At 33.6% G+C, this 27,887-nt stretch overlaps 5 protein-coding genes across 5 annotated transcripts; 4 read left to right on the top strand and 1 right to left on the bottom strand.

Annotated features, from left to right (window-relative positions):
- Positions 1 to 463: 463 nt before the first annotated feature.
- LOTGIDRAFT_152993 (hypothetical protein) lies at positions 464 to 2,443 on the top strand (the record flags this gene model as incomplete). Its single annotated transcript, XM_009053480.1, has 1 exon — positions 464 to 2,443. The coding sequence occupies one exon, from the start codon at positions 464 to 466 to the stop codon at positions 2,441 to 2,443; it is 1,980 nt and encodes a 659-aa protein (XP_009051728.1).
- Positions 2,444 to 3,026: 583 nt separating this feature from the next.
- LOTGIDRAFT_103433 (hypothetical protein) lies at positions 3,027 to 3,425 on the top strand (the record flags this gene model as incomplete). The annotated part of the gene is made up of 1 exon (XM_009053479.1): positions 3,027 to 3,425. A coding segment is annotated over one exon (399 nt), but the record flags the coding sequence as incomplete, so codon positions are not given.
- Positions 3,426 to 8,386: 4,961 nt separating this feature from the next.
- Positions 8,387 to 8,608, top strand: LOTGIDRAFT_103452 (hypothetical protein; the record flags this gene model as incomplete). Its single annotated transcript, XM_009053478.1, has 1 exon — positions 8,387 to 8,608. A coding segment is annotated over one exon (222 nt), but the record flags the coding sequence as incomplete, so codon positions are not given.
- A 399-nt stretch (positions 8,609 to 9,007) lies between these two features.
- On the top strand, positions 9,008 to 10,202 carry LOTGIDRAFT_103471 (hypothetical protein; the record flags this gene model as incomplete). The annotated part of the gene is made up of 2 exons (XM_009053477.1): positions 9,008 to 9,686; positions 9,730 to 10,202. 2 exons carry the CDS (start codon positions 9,008 to 9,010, stop codon positions 10,200 to 10,202), a joined length of 1,152 nt encoding a protein of 383 aa, XP_009051725.1.
- Positions 10,203 to 14,621: 4,419 nt separating this feature from the next.
- On the bottom strand, positions 14,622 to 17,003 carry LOTGIDRAFT_228417 (hypothetical protein; the record flags this gene model as incomplete). The annotated part of the gene is made up of 1 exon (XM_009053476.1): positions 14,622 to 17,003. One exon carries the CDS (start codon positions 17,001 to 17,003, stop codon positions 15,897 to 15,899), a length of 1,107 nt encoding a protein of 368 aa, XP_009051724.1. The 3' UTR covers positions 14,622 to 15,896.
- Between the last annotated feature and the right edge of the window lie 10,884 nt (positions 17,004 to 27,887).

Raw genomic sequence — 27,887 nt, 5'->3', positions numbered from 1 at the left:
AGTGAAATCATTCTGTTTGTCTTTGGAAAGTATATAAAACTATATTTCAATATTTCTAGAGAAGTATAATATACCATAACATAGTGAAATCATTCTGTTTGTCTGTGGAAAGTATACAGAACTATATTTCTAGCGAAGGATAATATACCATAACATAGTGAAATCATTCTGTTTGTCTTTGGAAAGTATACAAAACTATATTTCTAGCGAAGGATAATATACCATAACATAGTGAAATCATTCTGTTTGTCTGTGGAAAGTATATAAAACTATATTTCAATATTTCTAGAGAAGTATAATATACCATAACATAGTGAAATCATTCTGTTTGTCTGTGGAAAGTATATAAAACTATATTTCAATATTTCTAGAGAAGTATAATATACCATAACATAGTGAAGTCATTCTGTTTGTCGGTTTTATCTTATATCTCAGTGTTGTGAGAAATTGTGAAGAATTAGTCATGGCGACGGCTGTACTAAAATATCCTCCCGAACCACAGAAGGTTTATAGGGATGTGGATATAAAACAATTAACTAATCCAAATATATATGTTGGGAGTAGTGGACCTATAACTGTAACTAAAACAAAAAATCAGTCGAGTGAGTATAATGAATCTGTTATAACTATACCTAAACCACATCAACTTAATGGGGGTGTTAGATTTAAACCTACACCACATCAATTTATTGGGGGTATTGAACCTTCAACAACTGTACATAAACCACATCAATTTATTGGGGGTAGTGAACCTACAACAACTGTACCTACACCACATCAATTTATTGGGAGTAGTGGACCTATAACAACTGTACCTAAACCACATCAATTTATTGGGGGTAGTGGACCTAAAACAACTGTACCTAAACCACGTCAATTTATTGGGGGCAGTGGACCTATAACAACTGTACCTACACCACATCAATTTATTGGGGGTAGTGAACCTACAACAACTATACCTAAACCACATCAATTTATTGGGGGTAGTGGACCTAAAACAACTGTACCTACACCACATCAATTTATTGGGGGTACTGGACCTAAAACAACTGTACCTTCACCACATCAATTTATTGGGGGTAGTGAACCTAAAACAACTGTACCCAAACCACATCAATTTATTGGGGGTACTGGACCTAAAACAACTGTACCTACACCACATCAATTTATTGAGGGTAGTGGACCTAAAACAACTGTACCTAAACCACATCAATTTATTGGGGGTAGTGGACCTAAAACAACTGTACCTACACCACATCAATTTATTGGGGGTAGTGAACCTAAAACAACTGTACCCAAACCACATCAATTTATTGGGGGTACTGGACCTAAAATAACTGTACCTAAACCACATCAATTTATTGGGGGAAGTGGACCTAAAACAACTGTACCTAAACCACATCAATTTATTGGGGGTAGTGGACCTAAAACAACTGTACCTACACCACATCAATTTATTGGGGATATTGGACCTACAACAACTGTACCAAACCCTCATCAATTTATTGGGGGTAGTGGACCTACACCACATCAATTTATTGGGGGTAGTGGACCTAAAACAACCGTACCTAAACCACATCAATCTATTGGGGGCAGTGGACCTATAACAACTGTACCTAAACCACATCAATTTATTGGGGGTAGTGGACATATAAAAACTGTACCTAAACCACATCAATTTATTGAAGGTAGTGGACATATAACAACTATACCTAAACCACATCAATTTATTGAAGGTAGTGGACATATAACAATTATACCTAAACCACATCAATTTATTGAAGGTAGTGGACATATAACAACTATACCTAAACCACATCAATTTATTGAAGGTAGTGGACATATAACAATTATACCTAAACCACATCAATTTATTGAAGGTAGTGGACCTAAAACAACTGTACCTACACCACATCAATTTATTGAAGGTAGTGGTCATATAACAATTATACCTAAACCACATCAATTTATTGAAGGTAGTGGACATATAACAACTATACCTAAACCACATCAATGTATTGAAGGTAGTGGACATATAACAATTGTACCAAAACTACATCAATGTATTGAAGGTAGTGGACATATAACAATTATACCAAAACCACATCAATTTATTGAAGGTAGTGGACATATAACAATTATACCTAAACCACATCAATTTATTGAAGGTAGTGGTCATATAACAATTATACCTAAACCACATCAATTTATTGAAGGTAGTGGACATATAACAATTGTACCAAAACTACATCAATTTTTTGGTGGTAGCAGACCTTTAATAACTGTACCTTATGAATATGAACTTTTTTGGGGTAGCGGACCTAAAACAACTGTACCTTATGAATATGAACTTATTTGGGGTAGCGGACCTAAAACAAATGTACATTATGAATTTGAATTTATTTGGGGTTGTGGAACTGTAACAACTGTCTCTACAATTTAAAGAGAGTAAAATATTTAGTTTTAACTATGAAGATATTAAGAATGATTTGGTTGAGTATTACACTGATGATAAATTTATATGTTGTAATAGCGTATGGAGATGTAGTTATGAAAGATGTTTAAGATATGTAGATATTGATTTCACATTACTAGAAAAAGATAATCCACATTTAAAATTTTGTAAAATAAAATATACTGTAACTCTTCTTAATATAGTAAAAGGTGATAGTGTGACCAATGAAATTAGGACTGAGAGATTTGGCCCAGATTATACTGGAAGTGGTCTACACATTCCATGGAATAGACTCACTAATCCATCAGCAGGGTTTATTGACAATAATGGCAAGTTTCTTGTAAAATTTGATATACTACGAATTTTAGATGCAAAATGTAGATAAATTTATATATAGTGTCCAATAAATTAGTCCTTTTCAACTCTAAATACTGGAATTGCTGAACGAGAAAATGCGGGACTATCAATTCGAAAGAAAATTGCAGAAGCAGATACGTGATTCACTTCATTGTAGAAAACACCGCGTAAGACACCATATGTGTACTTTATAAATCTGCTAGACATGTAGCAGCACTGTATAATATATATCAAAAATTTACTAGGCATGTCTCATCACTGTATTATGTACTATATAATTCTATTAGACTTGTATCATCACTGTGTTATGTACTATATAATTCTATTAGACTTGTATTATCACTGTGTTATATACTTAATAAGTCTATTAGACTTGTATCATCACTGTGTTATATACTTAATAAGTCTATTAGACTTGTATTATCACTGTGTTATATACTTAATAAGTCTATTAGACTTGTATCATCACTGTGTTATATACTTTATAAGTCTATTAGACTTGTATCATCACTGTGTTATATACTATATAAGTCTATTAGACTTGTATCATCACTGTGTTATATACTTTATAAATCTATTAGACTTGTATCACCACTGTATTAGTACTTTATAAATCTACTAGACTTGTATCACCACTGTATTATGTACTTTATAAATCTGCTAGACTTGTAGTTTCACTGTATTATGTACTTTATAAATCTATTAGACTTGTATCATCACTGTACTATGTACTTTATACATCTACTAGACTTGTAGTATCACTGTATTATGTACTTTTTGAATCTCCTTGACTTGTAGTATCACAGTATCTAGTACTTGATGAATCCACTAGACTTGTATCATCGCTGTATTATGTACTTTATAAATCTACTAGACTTGTATCATCGCTGTATTATGTACTTTATAAATCTACTAGACTTGTATCATCGCTGTATTATGTACTTTATAAATCTACTAGACTTATATCATCGCTGTATTATGTACTTTAACAATCTACTAGACTTGTATCATCCCTGTATAATGTACTTGATAATTCTATTAGACTTGTAGTATCACTATATTATGTACTTTATAAATCTACTAGACTTGTAGTATCACTGTATTATGTACTTTACAAAACTACTAGACTTGTAGCAACCCTGTATAATGTACTTGATAATTCTATTAGACTTGAATCATCACTATATGTACTTTATAAATCTACTAAACTTGTAGTATCACTGTAAAGAAATACTTTATAAAAAAGAGTAGTTGATTGGTTGATTTATCTGATTTATGTTTAATGATCTGAAACATGAGAACATTTCCGCCAAATCATAAATGGCTACATCTACAAGATTCACATTGGGTTATTAAAAGGCCTAAGTTTCGAAATCTATACAAAGAGAAAGTCTAGCTCACTGATCGCCTTCTGAATAGATCAAGCTTTTAGACAAGAGTTACACCCCTTTACCAGAAAAGCCTCTACTATAGAATTGAAGGAATTGTTAAGAGGGTTTCAAAACTTTTTATGTGTATCTGGGATACTGATAGCATCCATTTGCACCATTCCAATTTTCATACCCACATCTGTGGTTTCACCAAAACTAAAGCGTTTCATGACGTCACTAGTGGGGTCCTACCGGAAGTTACTACTAATATATATGCAGTGACGTATTAAACGCGTCCCCGGGTGTTTCCGATACACATAAAAAGTTTAAAAAAGCTCTTTACAATCCCTTTAATGGAATTGAATGGAACTGAGAGAGCACGTTTGTCGACTCCGGTCACTCGCACGTGTTGTGTTTGAGTAGTTCGTTTTGTCTTGAAATGAAAATTATGTTAAGGATATTATACTTTTCACTTCAGAAGTAATAATCTATGAATAATCTTCAGTAAAACATATTCTGTTTGGATTGAAATAGTTTTCGTGTTGAAATCCGTAGTCTCTACTTGTGACCTAGGCCAGTGCTTCTATACCTATACCTAGGATCTTATGGGCTTGTATAATTGTACCAACTCACGCCGAGATAACACTAAGTTTAAGCTTTTTATCTCGGAATGGATCAAATAAAAACCTTTGGTCTAGATTTGGAATTTGAAATTGCAGTTCTTTTCATTTATTGTGAGATGATGAGAGAATTTCGTGATTTAACATAGAAACAGATAGCAAATGAAATACCGGCCTGAGTCCAACTGAACGAGTCTAGTAACAGGAGTTGTCCCCCTTATATCTTCATTGTCGAATTATTAGTCGGGTATAACATCTCCCTTGTCCTCAAGATGTGGGTATTAAATATCATAAATCCGATGCGATGCGTTCAGCCTAGACATAATAGTTTGCTTAAATGTTTAGAATAACAAATTTAAAACCATATTAACCGACTTCGGTAATCCATTTGCCATCTGTTTCCATGTTAATTCTGAAATTAAACCTTTTATAACTTTTTGCATAAATGTCGTTAAAAATTTGCAAATGTCAGATGAAAAAGCTTGGCAAATGCTTATTTTCTTGATAAAAATTCAATATATTAAGAAAGTCTCGATCAAGCCAAACTGAAATTAGACCACTATATTTTTCTATATCCGTTTGACTGTCACTGCACGCAAAACGACTGCCCATATGGACCGACGACCCCAGTAAAACATTTTATGCTAATGATTGTATGAATGTAGTACGTGATATTTTTAGAAATCCTTTTTCTCCCTCCCTTTTGTCGTTTTGAAGGCCTATTTATGGTCTAGATTTAGAATTTGAAATTTTCTTTCAGATTTTGTGAGATGAAGAGAGATTTTCATGCAGAAGGATCATTCTGAAAATATATGAAGTTGTGTTGTGTTGTGTGCAGTGACAGTCAAGAGAATGTTGATAAAATGTAGTGGTCTACTTTCAGTTTGGCTTGCTCAAAATTTTCATGGTCATCATATGTCGAATTTTTTTCCAGAAACTAAGTTGGCCAGACTTTCATTTGACATATTGAAGAGTTTTCAAGGAGATTTCTGGAAAAAGTTATTGAAAGTTGAATTTCGAGATTTAACATGATTTGCCTTGAAATAGATGGCAAATGAATTAGCATATAGTAAAAGACTACTCAAAATCATACATTGTCCCCCTTGACCATCAGCAGCAATACTCGAAACATATTAATCAAATATCTGTATAAAATTAATACTCGTCAAAGGCTTTTTATCGATTTTTTGAGATTTTGTGAGACACAAGGTGTGGCCTTTGAAGCAATTTTACAGCCAATGTCTGTTTTCATCTATCATCGAAATGATTAATAGCGACGGTTTGGGTTTTTAGAAAATGAACAACTTGTATCTTGTTGAACTGCGAGTTTCCAATCGTCAGTGATCTCAAGTCCATTGAATCTAAGGAATGAGGACACAATAATGTAAGCAGAACATTGAATTTGCTAAGGATATATTAGACTTACCTTGAACTCCCTAGCCTCGGATCATCACATCCCGAAACAGTAAGAAACCTTCAGCCATTTCTTTCAAAACACAAAATATATTAAGCGAAACAACCACCAGAAAACCATTAATCCCAAATTAATTGTTGCTATTGAGTATTATTATGTTCATATATACCTTCTTGTATTACACTTCCCAATTTCACCTGATGATGACATTGTAGATTGTTGAAACGTTGTGTGCAATAAAACTAAGGAGTAGTATACCATAAAATTGTGTTCTATTATTCAATGTGATCTCTACCTCTAAATGTCGCTAAAGGATTATAATTACTGCTACAGTTTTCATCTGATTTAAATAAAATTCAGTGTTATTATTTATAATGATAAGTTATTAAGTTATTACCTTGACTTAGTAAAAATGCACCAATATGTATATGTGAATACAATGGAGACACTACAGTTTTCATAAGATCTATGATCTTTAGCGTATCTTGTTAGATAACGTCTTGTTTACAATTTACTGCGTCAATGAATTTCTACGAAATTTTGAAATACCTAGAAATAAATTCAAATAGATCTCTTCTTTACCTGGAAATATGTTTAACATACTAGAGGCTGCTTTTGAATGTCTTTCTGTAGAAGGTATAAGAAAATCATTTTCAATATTTCTAGCGAAGGATAGTATACCATAACATAGTGAAGTCATTCTGTTTGTCTGTGGAAAGTATATAAAACTATATTTCAATATTTCTAGTAAAAGATAGTATACCATAACATAGTGAAATCATTCTGTTTGCCTGTGGAAAGTATATAAAACTATATTTCAATATTTCTAGTAAAGGATAATATACCATAACATAGTGAAATCATTCTGTTTGTCTGTGGAAAGTATATAAAACTATATTTCAATATTTCTAGCGAAGGATAATATACCATAACATAGTAAAATCATTCTGTTTGTCTGAGGAAAGTATATAAAACTATATTTCAATATTTCTAGCGAAGGATAGTATACCATAACATAGTGAAATCATTCTGTTTGTCCGTGGAAAGTATATAAAACTATATTTCAATATTTCTAGTAAAGGATAATATACCATAATATAGTGAAATCATTCTGTTTGTCTGTGGAAAGTATATAAAACTATATTTCAATATTTCTAGAGAAGTATAATATACCATAACATAGTGAAATCATTCTGTTTGTCTGTGGAAAGTATATAAAACTATTTTTCAATATTTTTAGTAAAGGATAGTATACCATAACATAGTGAAATCATTCTGTTTGTCTGTGGAAAGTATATAAAACTACATTTCAATATTTCTAGCGAAGGATAATATACCATAACATAGTAAAATCATTCTGTTTGTCTGTGGAAAGTATATAAAACTATATTAACAATTTTCAATATTTCTAGCGAAGGATAATATACCATAACATAGTGAAATCATTCTGTTTGTCTGTGGAAAGTATATAAAACTATATTTCAATATTTCTAGCGAAGGATAATATACCATAACATAGTGAAATCATTCCGTTTGTCTGTGGAAAGTATATAAAACTATATTTCAATATTTCTAGTAAAGGATAATATACCATAACATAGTGAAATCATTCTGTTTGTCTGTGGAAAGTATATAAAACTATATTAACAATTTTCAATATTTCTAACGAAGGATAATATACCATAACATAGTGAAATCATTCTGTTTGTCTGTGGAAAGTATATAAAACTATATTTCAATATTTCTAGCGAAGGATAATATACCATAACATAGAGAAATCATTCTGTTTGTCTGTGGAAAATACATAAAACTATATTTCAATATTTCTAGTAAAGGATAATATACCATAACATAGTGAAATCATTCTGTTTGTCTGTGGAAAGTATATAAAACTATTTTTCAATATTTTTAGTAAAGGATAATATACCATAACATAGTGAAATCATTCTGTTTGTCTGTGGAAAGTATATAAAACTATATTTCAATATTTCTAGTAAAGGATAATATACCATAACATAGTGAAATCATTCTGTTTGTCTTTGGAAAGTATATAAAACTATATTTCTAGCGAAGGATAATATACCATAACATAGTGAAATCATTCTGTTTGTCTGTGAAAGGTATTATCTTATATCTCAGTGTTTCGAAGAGAAATTGTGAAGAATTAGTCATGGCGACGGCTTTACTAAAACATCCTTTAGAATGTTCGATTTGTTTAGAAAATTTCAATACCCGTACACCCAAAATTTTATCATGTGGACACTCGTTTTGTCTCGAATGCTTGGTGACATATATAAATGGCAAAAAGGAGACATTTCCATGCCCAGTTTGTAAACAGGATATTGAAATTCCACAAGGTGGTGTCGACAAGTTAATTACAAATTTTTCTTTACAAGTATCGACAGATTCTCCGAGAACAACCGACAATGCAACCACCCAACCGTCAATTAGTCTGAAGCCAAAACACGGTTGTCCAAATCACAGTAAGAAGGAGGTAGATCATTATTGTCAAACATGTGATTTATTGTTGTGTTCTAAATGTATTTTAAAAGACCACAGAGATCATAAAACGTTAGATTTAGAATGTGATTCTACAAGAGAGGTGGTTCTAGAAGAACTTTCAAAATCTGAACAATTCATTGAAAATAAAATTGAAAACTTGGCAAAAACTCAATCAAAATTATTAGAAATTATGACCAAGATAAAAAAATTCAAGATAGATTTAAATACATCATGTACTTCTGCAACAGATATTAACTCAATCCAAGATTTACAAAAACTCTGTGAAAATATGAAGACTGCAATTCCTCCAGTGACGTATGTAGAATGGAAAGAGTGGGGTGATATTTTAGGATCAACAACTGTTACTGAACCACAAAATCAATCGAGTGGAGATAGTGGCCCTATATCAATTGTACCTAAACCACAAAATCAATCGAGTGGAGATAGTGGCCCTATATCACGTGTGAATAGACCACAAAATCAATCGAGTGGAGATAGTGGCCCTAAAACAACTGTACCTAAACAACATCAATTTATTGGGGGTGTTGGATTTAAACGTACACCACATCAATTTATTGGGGGTATTGAACCTACAACAACTGTACCTACACCACATCAATTTATTGGAGGTAGAGAACCTACAACAACTGTACCTACACCACCTCTATTTATTGGGGGTAGAGAACCTACAGCAACTGTACCTACACCACATCTATTTATTGGGAGTATAGAACCTACAACAACCTTACCTACACCACCTCTATTTATTGGGGGTAGAGAACCCACAACAACTGTACCTACACCACATCTATTTATTGGGGGTAGAGAACCTACAACAACTGTACCTACACCACCTCTATTTATTGGGGGTAGAGAACCCACACCAACTGTACCTACACCACATCTATTTATTGGGAGTAGAGAACCTACAACAACTGTACCTACACCACATCAATCGAGTGGGGGTAGTGACGCTAAAACAACTGTATCTAAACCACATCAATTTATTAGGGGATAGTGGACCTATAACAACTAAACCTACACCACATCAATTTATTGGGGATAGTGGACCTATAACAACTAAACCTACACCACATCAATTTATTGGGGATAGTGGACCTATAACAACTAAACCTACACCACATCAATTTATTGGGGATAGTGGACCTATAACAACTAAACCTACACCACATCAATTTATTGGGGGTAGTGGACCTATAACAACTAAACCTACACCACATCAATTTATTGGGGATAGTGGACCTATAACAACTAAACCTACACCACATCAATTTATTGGGGATAGTGGACCTATAACAACTAAACCTACACCACATCAATTTATTGGGGATAGTGGACCTATAACAACTAAACCTACACCACATCAATTTATTGGGGATAGTGGACCTATAACAACTGTACCTACACCACATCAATTTATTGAAGGTAGTGGACATATAACAACTGTACCTACACCACATTAATTTATTGGGGATAGTGGACCTACAACAACTGTACCTACACCTCATCAATTTTTGGGGATAGTGGAACTATAAAAACTGTACCTACACCACATCAATTTATTGAAGGTAGTGGACATATAACAATTGTACCAAAACTACATCAATTTATTGGGGGTAGTGAACCTATAACAACTGTACCTCCTCCACATCAATTTATTGAAGGCAGTGGACATATAACAACTATACCTAAACCACATCAATTTATTGAAGGTAGTGGACATATAACAATTATACCTAAACCACATCAATTTATTGAAGGTAGTGGACCTAAAACAACTGTACCTACACCACATCAATTTATTGGGGGTAGTGAACCTATAACAACTGTACCTCCTCCACATCAATTTATTGAAGGCAGTGGACATATAACAACTATACCTAAACCACATCAATTTATTGAAGGTAGTGGACATATAACAACTATACCTAAACCACATCAATTTATTGAAGGTAGTGGACATATAACAACTATACCTAAACCACATAAATTTATTGAAGGTAGTGGACATATAACAATTGTACCAAAACTACATCAATTTTTTTGTGGTAGCGGACCTATATTAACTGTACCTTATGAATATGAACTTTTTTGGGGTAACGAACCTAAAACAAATGTACCTTATGAATATGAAATACATCAGCAGGATTTATTGATAATGATGGCCAGTTTCTTGTAAAATTTGATATACTACGAATTTTAGATGCAAAATGTAGATAATTTTATATATAGTGTCCAACAAATTAGTCCTTTTCAACTCTAACTACCAAATTCCGTCAATCTAGGGAGGCCCATTGGATTGAGACATTGAATACAGCAAGACCTATAGGACTAAATATTCATCATAATGTAGGCATAGCACCCTTTGTTGTCCCGTTTAATACAACCAGCAATCGAGCAAGCAAGATAGTTCATGCCCACTATAAGAGCCTTCAAGAGAAATTCCCCCATGTCTATAAGCAGAAAATGATAGTTGCATATTCAAAAAATAAGAACTTAAATGATAATATTGTTCATAGCAAACTAAAAACAATCAGTACATAACAGATACTATACTTCTCGCCCATCGGGCGAGTTATTTTTTCTAATTTCAGATCAGAATAAGAACAGAAGAAAACCCAATATCAAGACCCTTAATCCTAATTTCTAAATAAAGTGTCTGCTCCACCCTAGGCCTGTACATTTGGGAGAATCAAACCCTCCCTTCCCCGAAATCTAAATACTGGAATTGCTGAACGAGAAAATGCGGGACTATCAATTCGAAAGAAAATTGCAGAAGCAGATACATGATTCACTTCATTGTATTAAACACCGCGTAAGACACCATATGACATATTAGACTTGTATCATCACTGTGTAATGTACTTTATAAAACTACAAGATTTGTAGTACCACTGTATTATGTACTTTATAAATCTACTAGACTTGTATCACCACTGTATTATGTATTTTTTAAATCTACTAGACTTGTAATACCATTGTATTATGTACTTTATAAATCTACTAGACTTGTATCATCACTGTATAATGTACTTTATAAAACTACTAGACATGTATCACCACTGTATAATGTACTTTATAAAACTACTAGACATGTATCACTGTATTATGTACTTTATAAATCTACTAGACTTGTATCACCACTGTATAATGTACTTTATAAAACTACTAGACATGTATCACTGTATTATGTACTTTATAAATCTACTAGACATGTATCACTGTATTATGTACTTTATAAAACTACTAGACATGTATCACCACTGTATAATGTAGTTTATAAAACTACTAGACATGTATCACCACTGTATAATGTAGTTTATAAATCTATTAGACTTGAATAATCACTGTATAATGTACTTTATAAAACTACTAGACTTGTAGTATCACTGTATTATGTTCTTTATAAATCTACTAGACATGTATCACCGTATTATGTACTTTATAAATCTACTAGACTTGTAGTATCACTGTATTATGTACTTTATAAATCTACTAGACTTGTATCATCACTGTATTATGTACTTTATGAATCCACTAGACTTGTAGTATCACTGTATTATGTACTTTATAATTTACTAAACTTGTATCACCACTGTACAATGTACTTTGTGAATCTACCAAACAATTAACATCACTGTATAATGTACTTTACAAATCTACTAGACTTATATTATCACTGTATTATGTACTTTATAAATTTACTAAACTTTTAGCATCACTGTATAATGTATTTTATAAAGCTATTAGACTTTTAGCATCACTATATAATGTACTTTATAAATCTACTAAACTTGTAGTATCACTGTAAAGGAAATACTTTATAAAAAAGAGCAGTTGATTGGTTAATTTATCTGATTTATGTTTAATGATCTGGAACATGAGAACATTTCCGCCAAATCATAAATGGCTACTTCTATACAAAGAGAAAGTCTAGCTCACTGATCGCCTTCTTAATAGATCAAGCTTTTAGACAAGAATTACACCCCTTTACCAGAAAAGCCTCTACTATAGAATTGAAGGAATTGGTAAGAGGGTTTCAAAACTTTTTATGTGTATCTGGGATACTGATAGCATCCATTTGAACCATTCCAATTTTCATACCCACATCTGTGGTTTCACCAAAACTAAAGCGTTTCATGACGTCACTAGTGGGGTCCTACCGGAAGTTACTACTAATATATATGCAGTGACGTATTAAACGCGTCCCCGGGTGTTTCCGATACACATAAAAAGTTTAGAAAAGCTCTTTACAATCCCTTTAATGGAATTGAATAGAACTGAGAGAGCAGTTTGAGTAGTTCGTTTTGTCTTGAAATGAAAATTATGTTAAGGATATTATACTTTTCACTTCAGAAGTAATAATCTATGAATAATCTTCAGTAAAACATATTCTGTTTGAATTGAAATAGTTTTCGTGTTGAAATCCGTAGTCTCTACTTGTGACCTAGGCCAGTGCTTCTATACCTATACCTAGGATCTTATGGGCTTGTATAATTGTACCAACTCACGCCGAGATAACACTAAGATTAAGCTTTTTATCTCGGAATGGATCAAATAAAAAGCTTTTGGTCTAGATTTGGAATTTGAAATTGCATTTCTTTTCATTTATTGTGAGATGATGAGAGAATTTCGTGATTTAACATAGAAACAGATAGCAAATGAAATACCGGTCCAACTGAATGAGTCTAGTAACAGGAGTTGTCCCCCTTATATCTTCCTTGTCGAATTATTTGTCAGGTAAACACCTCCTCTTGGGTTTATATATGTAAAACCCTTTTCCTTGGAAAATCCCTCAAGATGTGGGTATTAAATATCATAAACCCGATGTAATGCGTTCAGCCTAAACATAATAGTTTGCTAAAGGGTTTAGAATAATAAATTTAAAACCATATTAACCGACTCAGGTAATCCGTTTGCCATCTGTTTCCATGTTAATTCTGAAATTAAACCTTTTATAACTTTTTGCATAAATGTCGTTAAAAATTTGCAAATGTCACATGAAAAAGCTTGGCAAATGCTCATTTTCTTGATAAAAATTCAATATATTAAGAAAGTCTCGATCAAGCCAAACTGAAATTAGACCACTATATTTTTCAACATCCTCTTGACTGTCACTGCACGCAAAACGACTATATGGATCGACGACCCCAGTAAAACATTTTATGCTAATGATTGTATGAATGTAGTACGTGATATTTTTAGAAATCCTTTTTCTCCCTCCCTTTTGTCGTTTTGAAGGCCTATTTATGGTCTAGATTTAGAATTTGAAATTTTCATTCAGATTTTGTGAGATGAGGAGAGATTTCCATGCGGAAGGATCAATCTAAAAATATATGAAGTCGTGTTGTGTGCAGTGACAGTCGAAAGAATGTTGATCTGTATAAAATTAATACTCGTCAAAGGCTTTTTATCGATTTTTGGAGATTTTTTGAGACACAAGGTGTGGCTTTTGAAGCAGTTTTACAGCCAATGTCTGTTTTCATCTATCATCGAAATGATTAATAGCGACGGTTTGGGTTTTTAGAAAATGAACAACTTGTTGTATCTTGTTGAACTGCGAGTTTCCAATCGTCAGTGATCTCAAGTCCATTGAATCTAAGGAATGAGGACACAATAATGTGAGCAGAACATTGAATTTGCTAAGGATATATTAGACTTACCAAGGTCCATTTTTTGTTGAGATTCAGGCCCAAAGACGACATCTAGCTTAATAATGTCCTGATAGAACTAGTGGATTCTTGACATTATTCAATTCCTACCTACTAGATTAATGACGTAATCCAAGATTCCTCCAATGGCGTACGTATTTTTCTTGTGGGCTAAACGTTGGAGTATGTGATCAGGGAAGATATATTGTATTTATTTTATAAGAGAAAATACGGCAATATTTTATCATTTATTTCAATATATTAAATTATAACATATATAGAATATTTTCAATTGTGGAAAATAAGTCAATAACATAAATTATCTACTACACAAACTTAAAGCAGGTCTACACTGTTAATCTGGTTTCTTACTATTGACGGGATGGCGGCGAAGGGATGGGGGAATACATGACGATAGGCTGTAAATACAGTGTTCGTTTACCATAAACTTGGTCTATTTTGTATTCCAAATGACTAAATACAATTAAAATAGTTGATGCATTGAATGGCCTTGAACCCCACAAAAAATGATCAATTGCAAACATATGTGCAAAATGTAAATTTATTGATTGAGTTTAGTAATACTGCTGATACGACCTTGAACTCCCTAGCCTCGGATCATCACATCCCGAAACAGTAAGAAACCTTCAGCCATTTCTTTCAAAACACAAAATATATTGGTCGAAACAACCACCAGAAAACCATCTGTAACATTTTCTTTAGATAGAAACAATCAAGATACTTATGTTCACTTGGCAGAGAACATCAAGTGTGTTTATCATAAGATCAATGGACGTTTACAGATAATTATACTGCCTCAAACAACGGTTATCCGGCAGCACAGTTGCCACCCAAATTTTGTATCTTTACTCATATAACACTTTACAGTGTACGTGTACGCATCTGTTAACGTGTCCAACGTCTACACTGTAGTCTTTCTTATACAACGAGGTTTAAACACTCCTACAGAATCTAGACTTAACACAATGGCCGTAACAACGCTGGACGCGTGTACGACATGGTAGTTTTACTTCTACGGTCACATTCACATTACCATACTGCCATAGCGAAAAATTTTCAGATAACTGCCCTATAGTAAGGAAATAAGTCAAATCGCTCTTGTCAGTGATTTTGCTCAAGATGCCCATACTTCAAAGTCCTAATAAAGGAAATTGCATTGTCTCACCAGCTGTCCTGATGGTGAATTCATATCAGAAACACGTGTCGAAAGCATAGAGCAATAAGTTACCGTGACGTCTTTTATGGAATTGAGTTCACAGAAAGACTAGCTCTATCTTATTCACTTCACGATATCACTCAATAATGAGAAGTGCTTGTTACAACCTTTTCGGCTGTTTTACTTAAATGGCAATTACATCAAACGTGGACAATAACCTCTTACGACATCGAGACTACATGTCTTCATACAAGAAACGTTTCCATTCGTCATGGTAAACTGAAGCACTTTTCCATTTAAAACCATCGTAGAACTGTGGTGAAGCGACTTTAAGCTTTTAAACTTTCTTCGACTTGAAGCTCAATTAAATCTATTAGTTTCAGCTGTCCCTTCCCTTCCCCACAATATATTCTTTTAATAGAGTGTGGTTGCGCTCTTTGAGCATTAGGAATATCCCCACGGTCCAGTAATACCTTCGAGATCATATAATCCAAATCTAAAACTTTCGATCCAGATTTTTTCCGCGGTGGAAGAGAAATATTTTGTTTGAATTGTTCCTGAGTTTTATCATTAGACGTGTTACAGTTCTCTTTTGGTTCAGTAGCTACGGGCGAACTATTTCTCAAATTTGAAGATTCAGGTTCATTCATGCCAACTACATCAATCTTTTCCTGTTGTGTGATTTGATCTTTCTTGTCGACTACCAATGGAGAATTGAACTGGCGAATCACAGGTCTGCCCTCTGGTTTATGCCGTTTAGAATCAGACGGGCTGTAGCGAGATTCATCCATAGATTCAACATATTCTCGTTTTAAACGAGCAGGGTTATCTCCGCTAGGTTTATCTTTTCTTAATCCAACCTCTATAGAATCGTTAAAGAAATCCATGAGACTAGTACGAGTTGGGCAATCTGATTGGCTGAGATATCCGACGTCAAATCTACCTTCCGGCTTTTCGTTACTGGGATACGAATATGCCGTCGTTGATTGGTTCCTTGGCGGAGGTGCGTGCAGTGAATGATCTGTGGCATGATGTATATTTCCAATAGTATTAGGATAAGCACTGTATGAAGTTTTGGGAGGGCTATGGCGGTGGTATGATGTATTGATTTGATTATTATCCGGTATACTATATTTTTCTTTGTAACTTTCACAGTCCCTGAGAATACGGGCTTTCACTGAGAATGCTGAATATCTGTGATTATCGTACGTCCTAGGTCTAGTTTCTATTCCCGAATTGCCAGTTTCATAGCGAATTACTGGAGCACTCTGAGTTTCCCTCTGATCATGGAAATGTTTAGAATGGCTGCCATAATCATAGGCTTTGGCCAGACATACCGCACTAGCCTGCTTCTCATTGGCTGGTTTGTTAGCGCGTGGTTTTATGCTTAAATCGAGCGGCTCATCCTCGATGAATTCTGGCGAATAATGATCCATATTGCACCTCCCCTTCTATATATAATACAGTACCAGCTGAAGTTTGTTCCCTCTCAACCTTAGAAACACCCTGTCAATTTAAACTTCTACCATACTTTGTCTTGTTTTCAGTGAATTGCACCTGAAAAGATAAAATTAAAAACTCATTCAGTTTTTTGTCAAAGGTCCAATAATACCAATGTGTCCATCTTCAATGGTCAAAAGTTGCCACTGCATCTTTCAAGGTTAAAGGATGCCAATTTATCTCCTTAGGCTACCCATGAAGCTTTCAAGATTATTAATACATCTTCCAAGGTCAAAGGTCACCAATGCAATTTCTAAGGTCAAGGGCTAACAATGAATCGTCAAAGGTTAACAATGAATCTCCGAAGGTTAAAGGCCATCAATGCATATTCAAAGTTCAAAGGTGAACAATACCTGACCATTGGACCTCAGAGAGAGATTGGGGAGGAAGACTCAAATATTGAGATTGTAAACTGAACATGTTCTAAACCGTGCCATATTATCTCTTGGTTTCAAACGAGACTCAATAAATAATGACCAATCAGAGACTTTCTATGATATAGTTTGAACAACCATAAATAACGATGTTTGTGGAATCGCTCAGCCGGATTGATTTTCAGAATGATTATTAGAATGCGATTTATATACCATCTCAAAATCCCTGCGCACATGTCATATTATTTTATGTCAAGTCAACTATAATTCAAAGCATACGTTATGCTTTCATGATCTGCTTGCAAAGAAAAAATAACAATTTTTTAAATAATGTGGTCCAATAGGTTTATTTATGTTTGTTACATGAATGATGACACCTAAAAAGAGGCCATGTATGACAGTTGAAACCAGGCCAATATCGAGTGATGACCTTTAACTAGGTTGTATGATGTCAACAAACTTTGTAAAGAGATGACATGATTTGGTTGAAAACACTCCACTCGTTCAGTCGCACGCTACATTTTCATTAGTGTACTAGTCTTGATCGTAAAATAAAAAAAAACAGACAAGTCCTAACATTTAACCAAATAAAAGTCAATCAGTGTACCTGGAAAATTGCATGAAAAATACAACAAAAGTGAATTTTAGAGAAAATATGTACTGAGACACATATCAAAACTTGCAAATATCAACTTTTGAGTAGGTGTTTTCTTATATTCCCACCTATGCTTTCAATGTACATGTTTTCATAAGCACAGAAAATTTGGCACGTTCACAATTCTCTAGGACCTAAAAGGTAGACATTGAAGAATGTTCGCCTTGGCATGAAAAGTGTATCACTATACATACTGAGCGGTAATGAAATTTGATAGACATAATAGAATCATTATTGATTTTATCATCATCATAATAATTGTCTTCAGTCACCGCACTTTCCATACTGATGACGTCAATCGAACAATTTAACTGCGATAATCGGCACCGTGAATCGAACGTGTCTTTCAAAAGGGATTACCACTACCGAATGATTCACATTTACCGGATTAATTCTATGAAAACAAGTGAAATGGTGGAAATTTTTCATTTGATTTTCGTTAGCGTTGATCATTGCACCTTCTGTTTTCGCGTGTGGTACCAAAATAAACCGGAACTGACGCCTGAGTTAAATTAAAATGATGTATTATTCTCAAAACACTTTAATCCGAAAAGACTAACCATTTACTGACGTCATTTCCTGAGCTTATTAGGCTAGAAAGAGTTGACAGATCTCATAGACATTCTACAGGATGGTGACAACTGAGGCTGTAAGTGTCGTTTAAATGTGCAACAATCCTTCTCTAAATCGCTAAAATTGTGCAGGTCCATTAACATCGTCTGGTTACCCTTTGCAGACAAACTGCGTACGTGCAATGGGGCCGAAGTAACAAAATATTCATGATGTCACATGATTTCGAAAAACAACCTATCGACAGTCAAGACGCAGTAGCCAGTGTGTTTTGTTTTGTAAATATGAGCACATGCACGGCCCCATCTATTTATTCATAATGGGACGTGGTTTAAACTATGATTGACTCGTAAAAAACCTTCTTAATAAAATAAACCCCTTCTATATTAATACTCTCGTCCTCACAATAAGAGCCTTTGTATCTTCTCTAGGAATTTAATAGAAAACGAAAACAAAGAAAACTTGCTACAAGTGGGCGACCTATAAGACACATTGTTATCTGAGAGAGAAATCAATGCTCTTGTACTATGTCAGTAGGGCACTGTAGCCTTCAGTACACTTCACAATAACGATCAATGTCCGCGAATTATGTCACTGATCTATTATAGAACTCGAGTAAAAATCGATTGTCGTCAAATTTATATTAAATTTACAATAACTGAACAAGGGAGTTGCCGGGATTCAAACGAGGGAGTATATATCAACAGCCTTTATTAACTCGTCTTTAACGTCTGGTGGTTCCCGTTTCGAAATAGTCGTAATTAAGATAAGGTAAAGTAACAGCAAGGTGCTAAGACATATTTGTCAATTATAGTCTGCTTGCTAAATAACTGACAGCAAGTCAAACTTCAGTAATCAACCTATTTCATGCATTTCCCAGACTACGTGCCATATTCAAGTTTAACTGTTACTATTTCTAATCAGAGAACTTGATGCAATTAATGCTCTCATGGCAGCACGACCATATTAATTGTGATTGCCTGCCAAATTCTATAATTCTTTGTGATTCAGCATATGTCATACTTGTAGTTGATCATTATTATTCTGGTGGGTAAAAATAATCATTATGAGATTCTCGAAAAGAGTTTGGAAGCGGAGAAAAAGATTTTATCACAAGAAGGATTTTAAAAAAGCAGCTTATAAAGAGGGTTTACGTGATATTGACGTTTGCTAAATGTATGAAACCGCTATATACTTCAAAACCTCTTATCGATCGAACCGACCTTCACCTTAACTGAGAACACCTACGGTTGTTTTTGAAAAACTGAGAACAGAATTAGAATTGAAATATTAGTGCACGGTCTACAGCCTACATTATGTACTTGCGAACACAAAAATCCATATAGACAAATCTTATCTCATGAATCTAAATAAAAGCAACAAAAAAATGCATTCGTTTCCTATTCAAAATGACATGTAAAATGAATGTATCCATCGACATATTGTAAGATGTAAACTGTTAAGTGGGGTGAAGTAAATGTACGGTGCCAGACAGATTACAAACAAGAGTTAATAACATGGCATCACATTATCACGAGTACATCCATCCTCTGACGTCAATTTATTTCATATAATTTGTCGACTCAGCACAAATTCAAATTTAACTCGACGTGTATTTCTAGTAGCAATCAACGGTCCCACTCGATAAGGAAATATACTTTCAGCACACTACTTGACAAGCTTAATCCTAGCTCAGGGCTTTAGGTTGATGTAAATGGAGCTTTTAACTAAATTTCCTTAGATTTAAAATAGGACTTTAATTATTCACTGTATATAACCTCAAATGACATTTAACTTCATTTTGTTAGCCCCGAAGACACAATTTGAGCTATAATTTGTCAGAATGTGACAGTTCAAGAGACAGTAATACATTTCAGTTGTTATAATTTACTACTACCAAACATGATCATATACCACTTTGTTAAAAATATATATCTTTGTATCCAGCTATGTCTTTGTACCGGGGTTGATATTGTAGATTCTATTTCCAGAATGATGATTTGCCGCTCAACGTTGTTTTATTTTTCTTTATGTCCTGATTATCACGTCATTATCGCAAATACAAAAGCGTTGGTAATTGGATCAACTCAAATTACTAAACTTCAGACATCAAAATAAAGGCAAAAGGCATGGGTATCCATGATAGCGACCTTACGACAAGAAAACCCTTTATGAATGCTACTGAATAAGACGAACCACAGTGGTTCGATAAGCAATATATGTTGCAATACTACGCTTTATTGCATCAGACTATGGAGGGGGACATCTATTATATGACGGCATCCTTTGCAATCCAATCTTTGCAGCTGGAATTGAACAGCCCTGAAAAACCATTGGGATCACAAACACAAGGCAATATTGTGGAATAACCACATTGGGATAACAGATTAAAAATTGTGTTTCAAATTCATTTCAGACTTATTCTTTATTCTTCGACTGTATTTCACCCTTTATCGACCACAGCTCTAAATTGGACGTCAGACAGATTTTGAAAATTGAAGCAATATATTTAGCTATTATTGCGTTGTCAGCTCTTCGGACAAGACATAGGAAATCAAAGATTAGCATGTCTGGGAGAAATAGACTATTTTAAAAGAAATAATTAGGTTAAACGGTTTGCTTGCCACTCTATCACGTCTATAGCCAGTTATAACTGTACGTCTGTCGAACGAGTTTTGGGAGGACAGATGTACTATGTCCTTGAAAATAGCAAATCAATTCAAATACATCGTAAGTCTAAAAATAAAATCTATATTTAAACCACAGACACAATCATCGCGCTCAAACCACTCGTCATACCTTCTATAATACATGCCAAAAGCCCTATCTTTAAAACGATAAACTATATAAATCTTATAGTTCTATGGTTTGACTAAAACTATCAAATCCATTTGGGATCACCAAGTGCAAAAGGAGGCCATGCAAATGTAATAAATACAAGAGAAGAATATTGTTCTATGAAAGAGGGGAAAGTAAAGCTGAATAGTTTTTAATGTGTATTCACCCAACTCATAACTTACATATGCCTGTGAAATTAGTTAATTGTATGTTAACTTCGTCGCACTAACCGTCCTAATTCAAAACTGTGTCAACTTAATCCGAAACGCTTTGACTTTACACTGATAACTATGTACGAACTAAACTTTTTCAGAGGATTTTACACTTCAAAGAAAGCATTTTGTTCAGAAGCAAACCACCCTATTTATGCGACTCGCCATACAAAGAGGTTATCTGACTATAGTCGGTCCAGGAGGAAACTATCTTGTCGGTTCAAAACCGCCAAAATAATTCATAAGGTTAAAACCCCCAGGAAATATCTTCCAGAGTGAAAAGTGATAATCCATCTAACTCCTTTTACCTAAACTATCTGTGTAACTATCCGGATAAAATTGACTACCTTCTTGGTTACATACCAACTTGCAGAAAAATTTGTTATCAGGCTCCAAAAGCTCAGAAGCTATAAAAAGAAACTAACAATCCGGGTACAAACCATTCTGATATTTTACTACTTATCCGGCAAAGTCGTATGAAAGATTTTTAACACTGAACTCTTTAACATCATATACCAATAAGATTTTTTTTAACTCTTTAACATCATATACCAATGAGATTTTTTTAACTCTTTAACATCATATACCAATGAGATTTTTTTTAACTCTTACACATCATATACCAATGAGATTTTTTTTAACTCTTTAACATCATATACCATTGAGATTTTTTTTTAACTCTTTAACATCATATACCAATGAGATTTTTTTAACTCTTTAACATCATATACCAATGAGATTTTTTTTAACTCTTTAACATCATATACCAATGAGATTTTTTTAACTCTTTAACATCATATACCATTGAGATTTTTTTTTAACTCTTTAACATCATATACCAATGAGATTTTTTTTAACTCTTTAACATCATATACCAATGAGATTTTTTAACTCTTTAACATCATATACCATTGAGATTTTTTTATAACTCTTTAACATCATATACCAATGAGATTTAAAAAAAAAACCTTTTAATATCATAAACCTGATGAATGCTGGGTTGATGAATAAATTAAGTTCAAGTGTGTCATACTTTCTCTTTTATCTGATCGATTGTAAAATCATAGCTATCCCTTATTTTAAAAAAAAATAATAACTTTATTGCAAACATTACGCCATACGATATGACCAGAACAATATGGAACAACATAGTACAAATTATAACAATTTAACAATTCAATTTTTTGAAAAGCTTTTGAAACAAACAAGACACAATATTTTTTTTTAGTATTTTACCATTTTCTGTAGTCATCATGTCTTTGAATCATATCACTGATAGTTTCGGACTAATGTCAACTGATTACTGATATCAGATATGTATCAAATAGACAAATTGAAGAAACTTGATGTTTTTATTTTTAAACTTTTTATTACAACAAGCTTTAAGCCTTGGGCTTTGATTTTACATATGATCTCTTAAAATTGAAAATTTCTCAAAGTGAATTTTTGTGTAATTCCTAGTATGGATTTTATTTGTATTACTGTAAGATTTCATAATAGACATTTTAAAATATACAACCAGAGAGAGAAAGAAAATATTGCTCGGTTATACATCTGATACAAGAGTCTGTTCCTAAAATTAAGCATAATAATTAAAAAAGGACACTCCGATTCATTTCGTGAATGTATATTTATATACCAATACAATTATATATAGTATTGAAAGTTTTGTGTCTTTCTGTTTATGGATTGAACTACAAAATAAAACCAATAGACAAACTCAACATTACCTTTCAACGTGGTGAAACACAACATCAATATAAATCCTATTGCTTATGCTAGCAGTTTTCTCAATTTAAAATATTCAATGTTTCTTTCATATATATACCAACGAGTAGAGCACGTGCCAGTATTCCTTTCACCACTCGGCGTGTTCTACTAATGGTAGGTGATTTCTGAAATGGCAAACAGCTGAACTGGCGAGATAGGTTGCTATTTATAGAAATGAGCGCATGTCTTCACGTAAGTCATCTAATCATCATTTCTTGTTGCCATGGCATTTTATTTAACACGCTGTTTCACAGTCTCTATATCTTATACAATCTCACTTTTAATATTTCATTTTATGTATTTCCAGATATCGGCGCCTACATACTCTAAATGGGCCATGCACTGACAGCACCTGATGTTTGTGCGACTGTCTTGGTACTAGAATTTCCTGCAGCTGTTTCGATCATCAGCAACAGTTATTGAAATGTGACTACATGTGACCAAGTTGTTGCTTTTCAGTCAAAACGCAAAACGACACTACCTAAATCTACCATAGAGCTGCGCATATAGACTAGACTTGTCTTAGTCCTCCTGCACCAAGATATATCTACAATTCAGGATCAACTATGTGAACACCTGCCATGTAACACATTAAACACATACATATGAATACTTAAAAATACACACGAAGCTAAAAAAAAAGCAATAAGTCAAGGACAATATCAAATTCTAGCAAAATGTTCAAAATATTTTTTTCACCAAAACCAAACTGAATATTCTTTGTAGAAGCAGCGATGACAAGTTAGTTGTGTAATAAGATAAATATATATAATTACATATGATATAATAATTTGAAATTATCTTACATTAGCCATCAATAAAACACAAGGTTTGAGAGAATTTCTATAGATTATATTTATAGATGGTGCACAACAGTCAATGACCTCTAAAATTTCTGTTTTGGCACCATTTTTTACTACAGATTGTACTCAGTTGTGCACTATACACGGCTTCACTATTTATTTTAAAAAGTTTTTTAACGTTAGTGAGTTCGATTGAGAGTAAAGAGATTCGTTAAAATTTACAGCCATCAGATAACAATAATTACAAAAGCTTTTTCTAAAAAATAAAAATCAACATAGAAAGCTGTAAATGTTTCTGTATATCATGGAAACGGCGTTATTCAAACCTAGAAGGCGAGCGGAAAGATACATCCTGTGGTCAAAATACAACGACAGAAATATGTAGGCCTACTGCTGTCTAATGAACCCAGACATTGGAGTTGGCACGAAATCATAACATCTCACTCTACCAAACAACTCAATCAGAACTAAAAACTAAAAATTATATCAAAAGATTTTAATACAACGTAAGGAAATCATTGACAATATAGAATCAACGATTTTCAAAATCCACCGAAGCGATAATAGATTTCCTCTTTTTCATGTAAATAAATAAAATATCAAAACTATTGTTTCCTGCTTCTGTTTGTTGCACATGGTTTATTTCCTTCACTACTCTCATCCCCAAAAATTAACAGTTTCCTCTCAGAGATGAAAGTCTATGATCTGAACTATTAACATCACTAGTTTTGGCGCCATAATTGACTTCCTGTTGGACTGTTCAAAGTGACTATCTAGGTAACTAAATGAGACAAATAACACAGCCATTATTGTCTGTGTAGACATTTCTGGGAAAGAAATTCTGAGGAAGCTACAATCATTGAATGTCTTTTTTAAACCACAAAGAATTTAGATTTGTTTTATGGTACCACCAGACTGTCAATATTCGTATGAAATCAGTGGTGGTTATGATACACCTTTAAGCTTCGACCAGATAAAGAGGTATAATCAAACAAATATAATCTAAGTCTCAGAGCACCGTACCAACCAATTGAAAGTCATGCAAAGGAGATTCTTGAAGAGAGAAAAGTAATAATTGCATTTGGGCTATCAAAGATTTAGATCTATAGCATTTTAACTCACATAATACCTGAGTCTCTTGGCAGAACATTGACATAGGTAAAAGGTCATCTTCGAAACTAAACTCATAATCGATAAACAGACAATCCTTCGATGAACTCCCACCTACTTACTTTGGCCTGGATGCTTGGCTTCACTGAACAGTGGATACAGTACAATGACATTATATATAGCCCCAATCACAATAAACAGAAGTGAAGTAAAGAGAGCCACAAGTTAGGTGGTTAATGTCAAGACCGTCAAGTGATGACTTACAAAATGTCAGAGAATCCCTGAAGCTACAAAGGCAGTCATTACATGAGAAAAACAAATAATGACCATAAGCTATAGAGAGATATTGTTACACAACATGATCCTACTTTTCACAATACAGTTCATTCATAGATTAATTGGATTACTAAGAAGTAAGGTCTTTAACATGCTTGAAATAAACCCTATTTTTACCCAAGGAGACCTAAATATATCTCAAGATGTGACATTAAACTTTATTTTATTATACCCATGTATATTATGTGATACAATGTTATAATAATTTGATCCCTGACCGAATTCTTGATCCCGTTTAAGGATTAATTTAGATCTTCGAGATAAGCATAACAAAAGAAACACAATACGATAACCCCAAAAATAGAACAGGGTAATGGAATGTCTGTAGGTGGTTTTAATGAATTGTAAAAGTCATTTGAATCCACCAGATCTTACCCTTTCTCAACTACAAACAGTGCAGAATCGTCCAATTGAACCATTCCAACTACTACGACTACCAACAACTACCTAGTCTGCGATATCAGCTAGAAGTGGACGTTAACTTAAAATTGTCATATGCCAACCAACCAACCATCCAACCGGTTTTCTCAACTGTGTATGTGTATCAGGGTCAATGACAGCATCAATTTGCACCATTCCAATTTTCAGCCAGACGCTTAAAAGAATTCTAATTGTACGTACAGGTCTAAAAGTGTAAACCGATGTTATTAGTTTCCTAAGAAAACTTCATTACAGTCCATTTAATATATTACTAAATAATTTTTAATAATGTTTCTTTAATAATAAGAGGGAAATCTCATCTTCTCGTTGACAATGGAGTTCGTGTTGAAACATCATTAAAATGATGAAACGTGACGCTTGATGAACCTCACATCATATAAATAAAACCTGTACTGGCTCCTTTTAAACGATCGTGGTAGTTCATTTTAACTACATTCTTATCTGCATGTGTGATAACCGAGCATGCAACTTACTTTTAGGCGTTTTGAATCATGTCAAGGCTTTTTGAAATGATAATAACGTTATATATGTATTTGATGCGATTTCAAAGCAGAGAGATCACAGACAATCCATAAATCATTCTGTCATGGTTACCATGTTCCTTGAAATGACAAAACCATTAAATTAAGTATATTTTTTTTTTACCAAAAAATAACGTCGAGAGAAAATGGAACAGCAAGCTACTTGTCATGAACTTTTTATTTAACAGAGGTCATGAGACAATTGTAAAGTAGGGACCCAGAGAATCCACTCTTTCTTGAACGATATCTTTACTATTTACTCCTACGGTGTGATGTGGCGATTAGGGGGTAAACGATTTTAATGTCAATAGTGAAATTACTATTCACTTAAATTGAATGATCGCAAAAACGCATTTTATTATGTGCAAGAATTATCCAGGACGGTATGTGGCGAAATAACTGCACAATGAACTATTATGATAAAGGTCAACGACCACAGAAATAATGATAATGACCTGCTCCAGCTAGAATGTATTCAGGTCATTGACACGAGAACTGTCTCTGTCCGATGTGCTAGGATGATTCAAGCTATTTACCTCTCGCCTTCAATCGATATGACTACTGTTCTAGCTAGTTGACACATTGAACAAAACCATTCTGACTTTTCATGAGACTAGCAATCCGTTAGAAATTCTGTTAGACACCCACCTACTGCAATAGAGGCATTGGCAATTGAAAATCAAACATTGACGTAGGCACCAAATCTTCCTACATTGTTCCTCTAAAAGCATGATCAGTTCAGACAAATAATATCTGAACAATTATTATCATTATTTTATATGACTTAAAACTGGAAAGAGAAAGCAAATTATGTTCCAAACCTTTAACGTAGTTGGTGCTTCCTGTGTCCATCAAACATAAGCTGTAAATGACAGAGACAAATGAGAAATAAAGTCGGTCAACACCCTGGAGGTCAGTCCTTACGGTTATAGAATGACCAAAAAGTCATGACCAGGGTCTTAGTCAACAGGTCACGACCTTTCGGCCATTACAGCTGTACAGATCAAATCTAAACACGAGAGTAATTAAAGAATTTAGATTATGAGCTTGACCGCTGATGAACCTGACAGTATGGTCAGTCTAGACCAAGGGTCAAACAACGGGCACCTGTTTAAATCTGACGTCATAACACATAATCGGTCATCGTATGATTACGTAACGCACATATCCAATAACGAAAACAAACGTGA

This window comes from Lottia gigantea, assembly GCF_000327385.1.
Source record: "Lottia gigantea unplaced genomic scaffold LOTGIsca_2, whole genome shotgun sequence".
Classification (NCBI taxonomy): Eukaryota; Metazoa; Mollusca; class Gastropoda; family Lottiidae; genus Lottia; species Lottia gigantea.
Note: the sequence above shows the minus strand (reverse complement) of the source record. Positions and strands in the feature narration are given on the sequence as shown.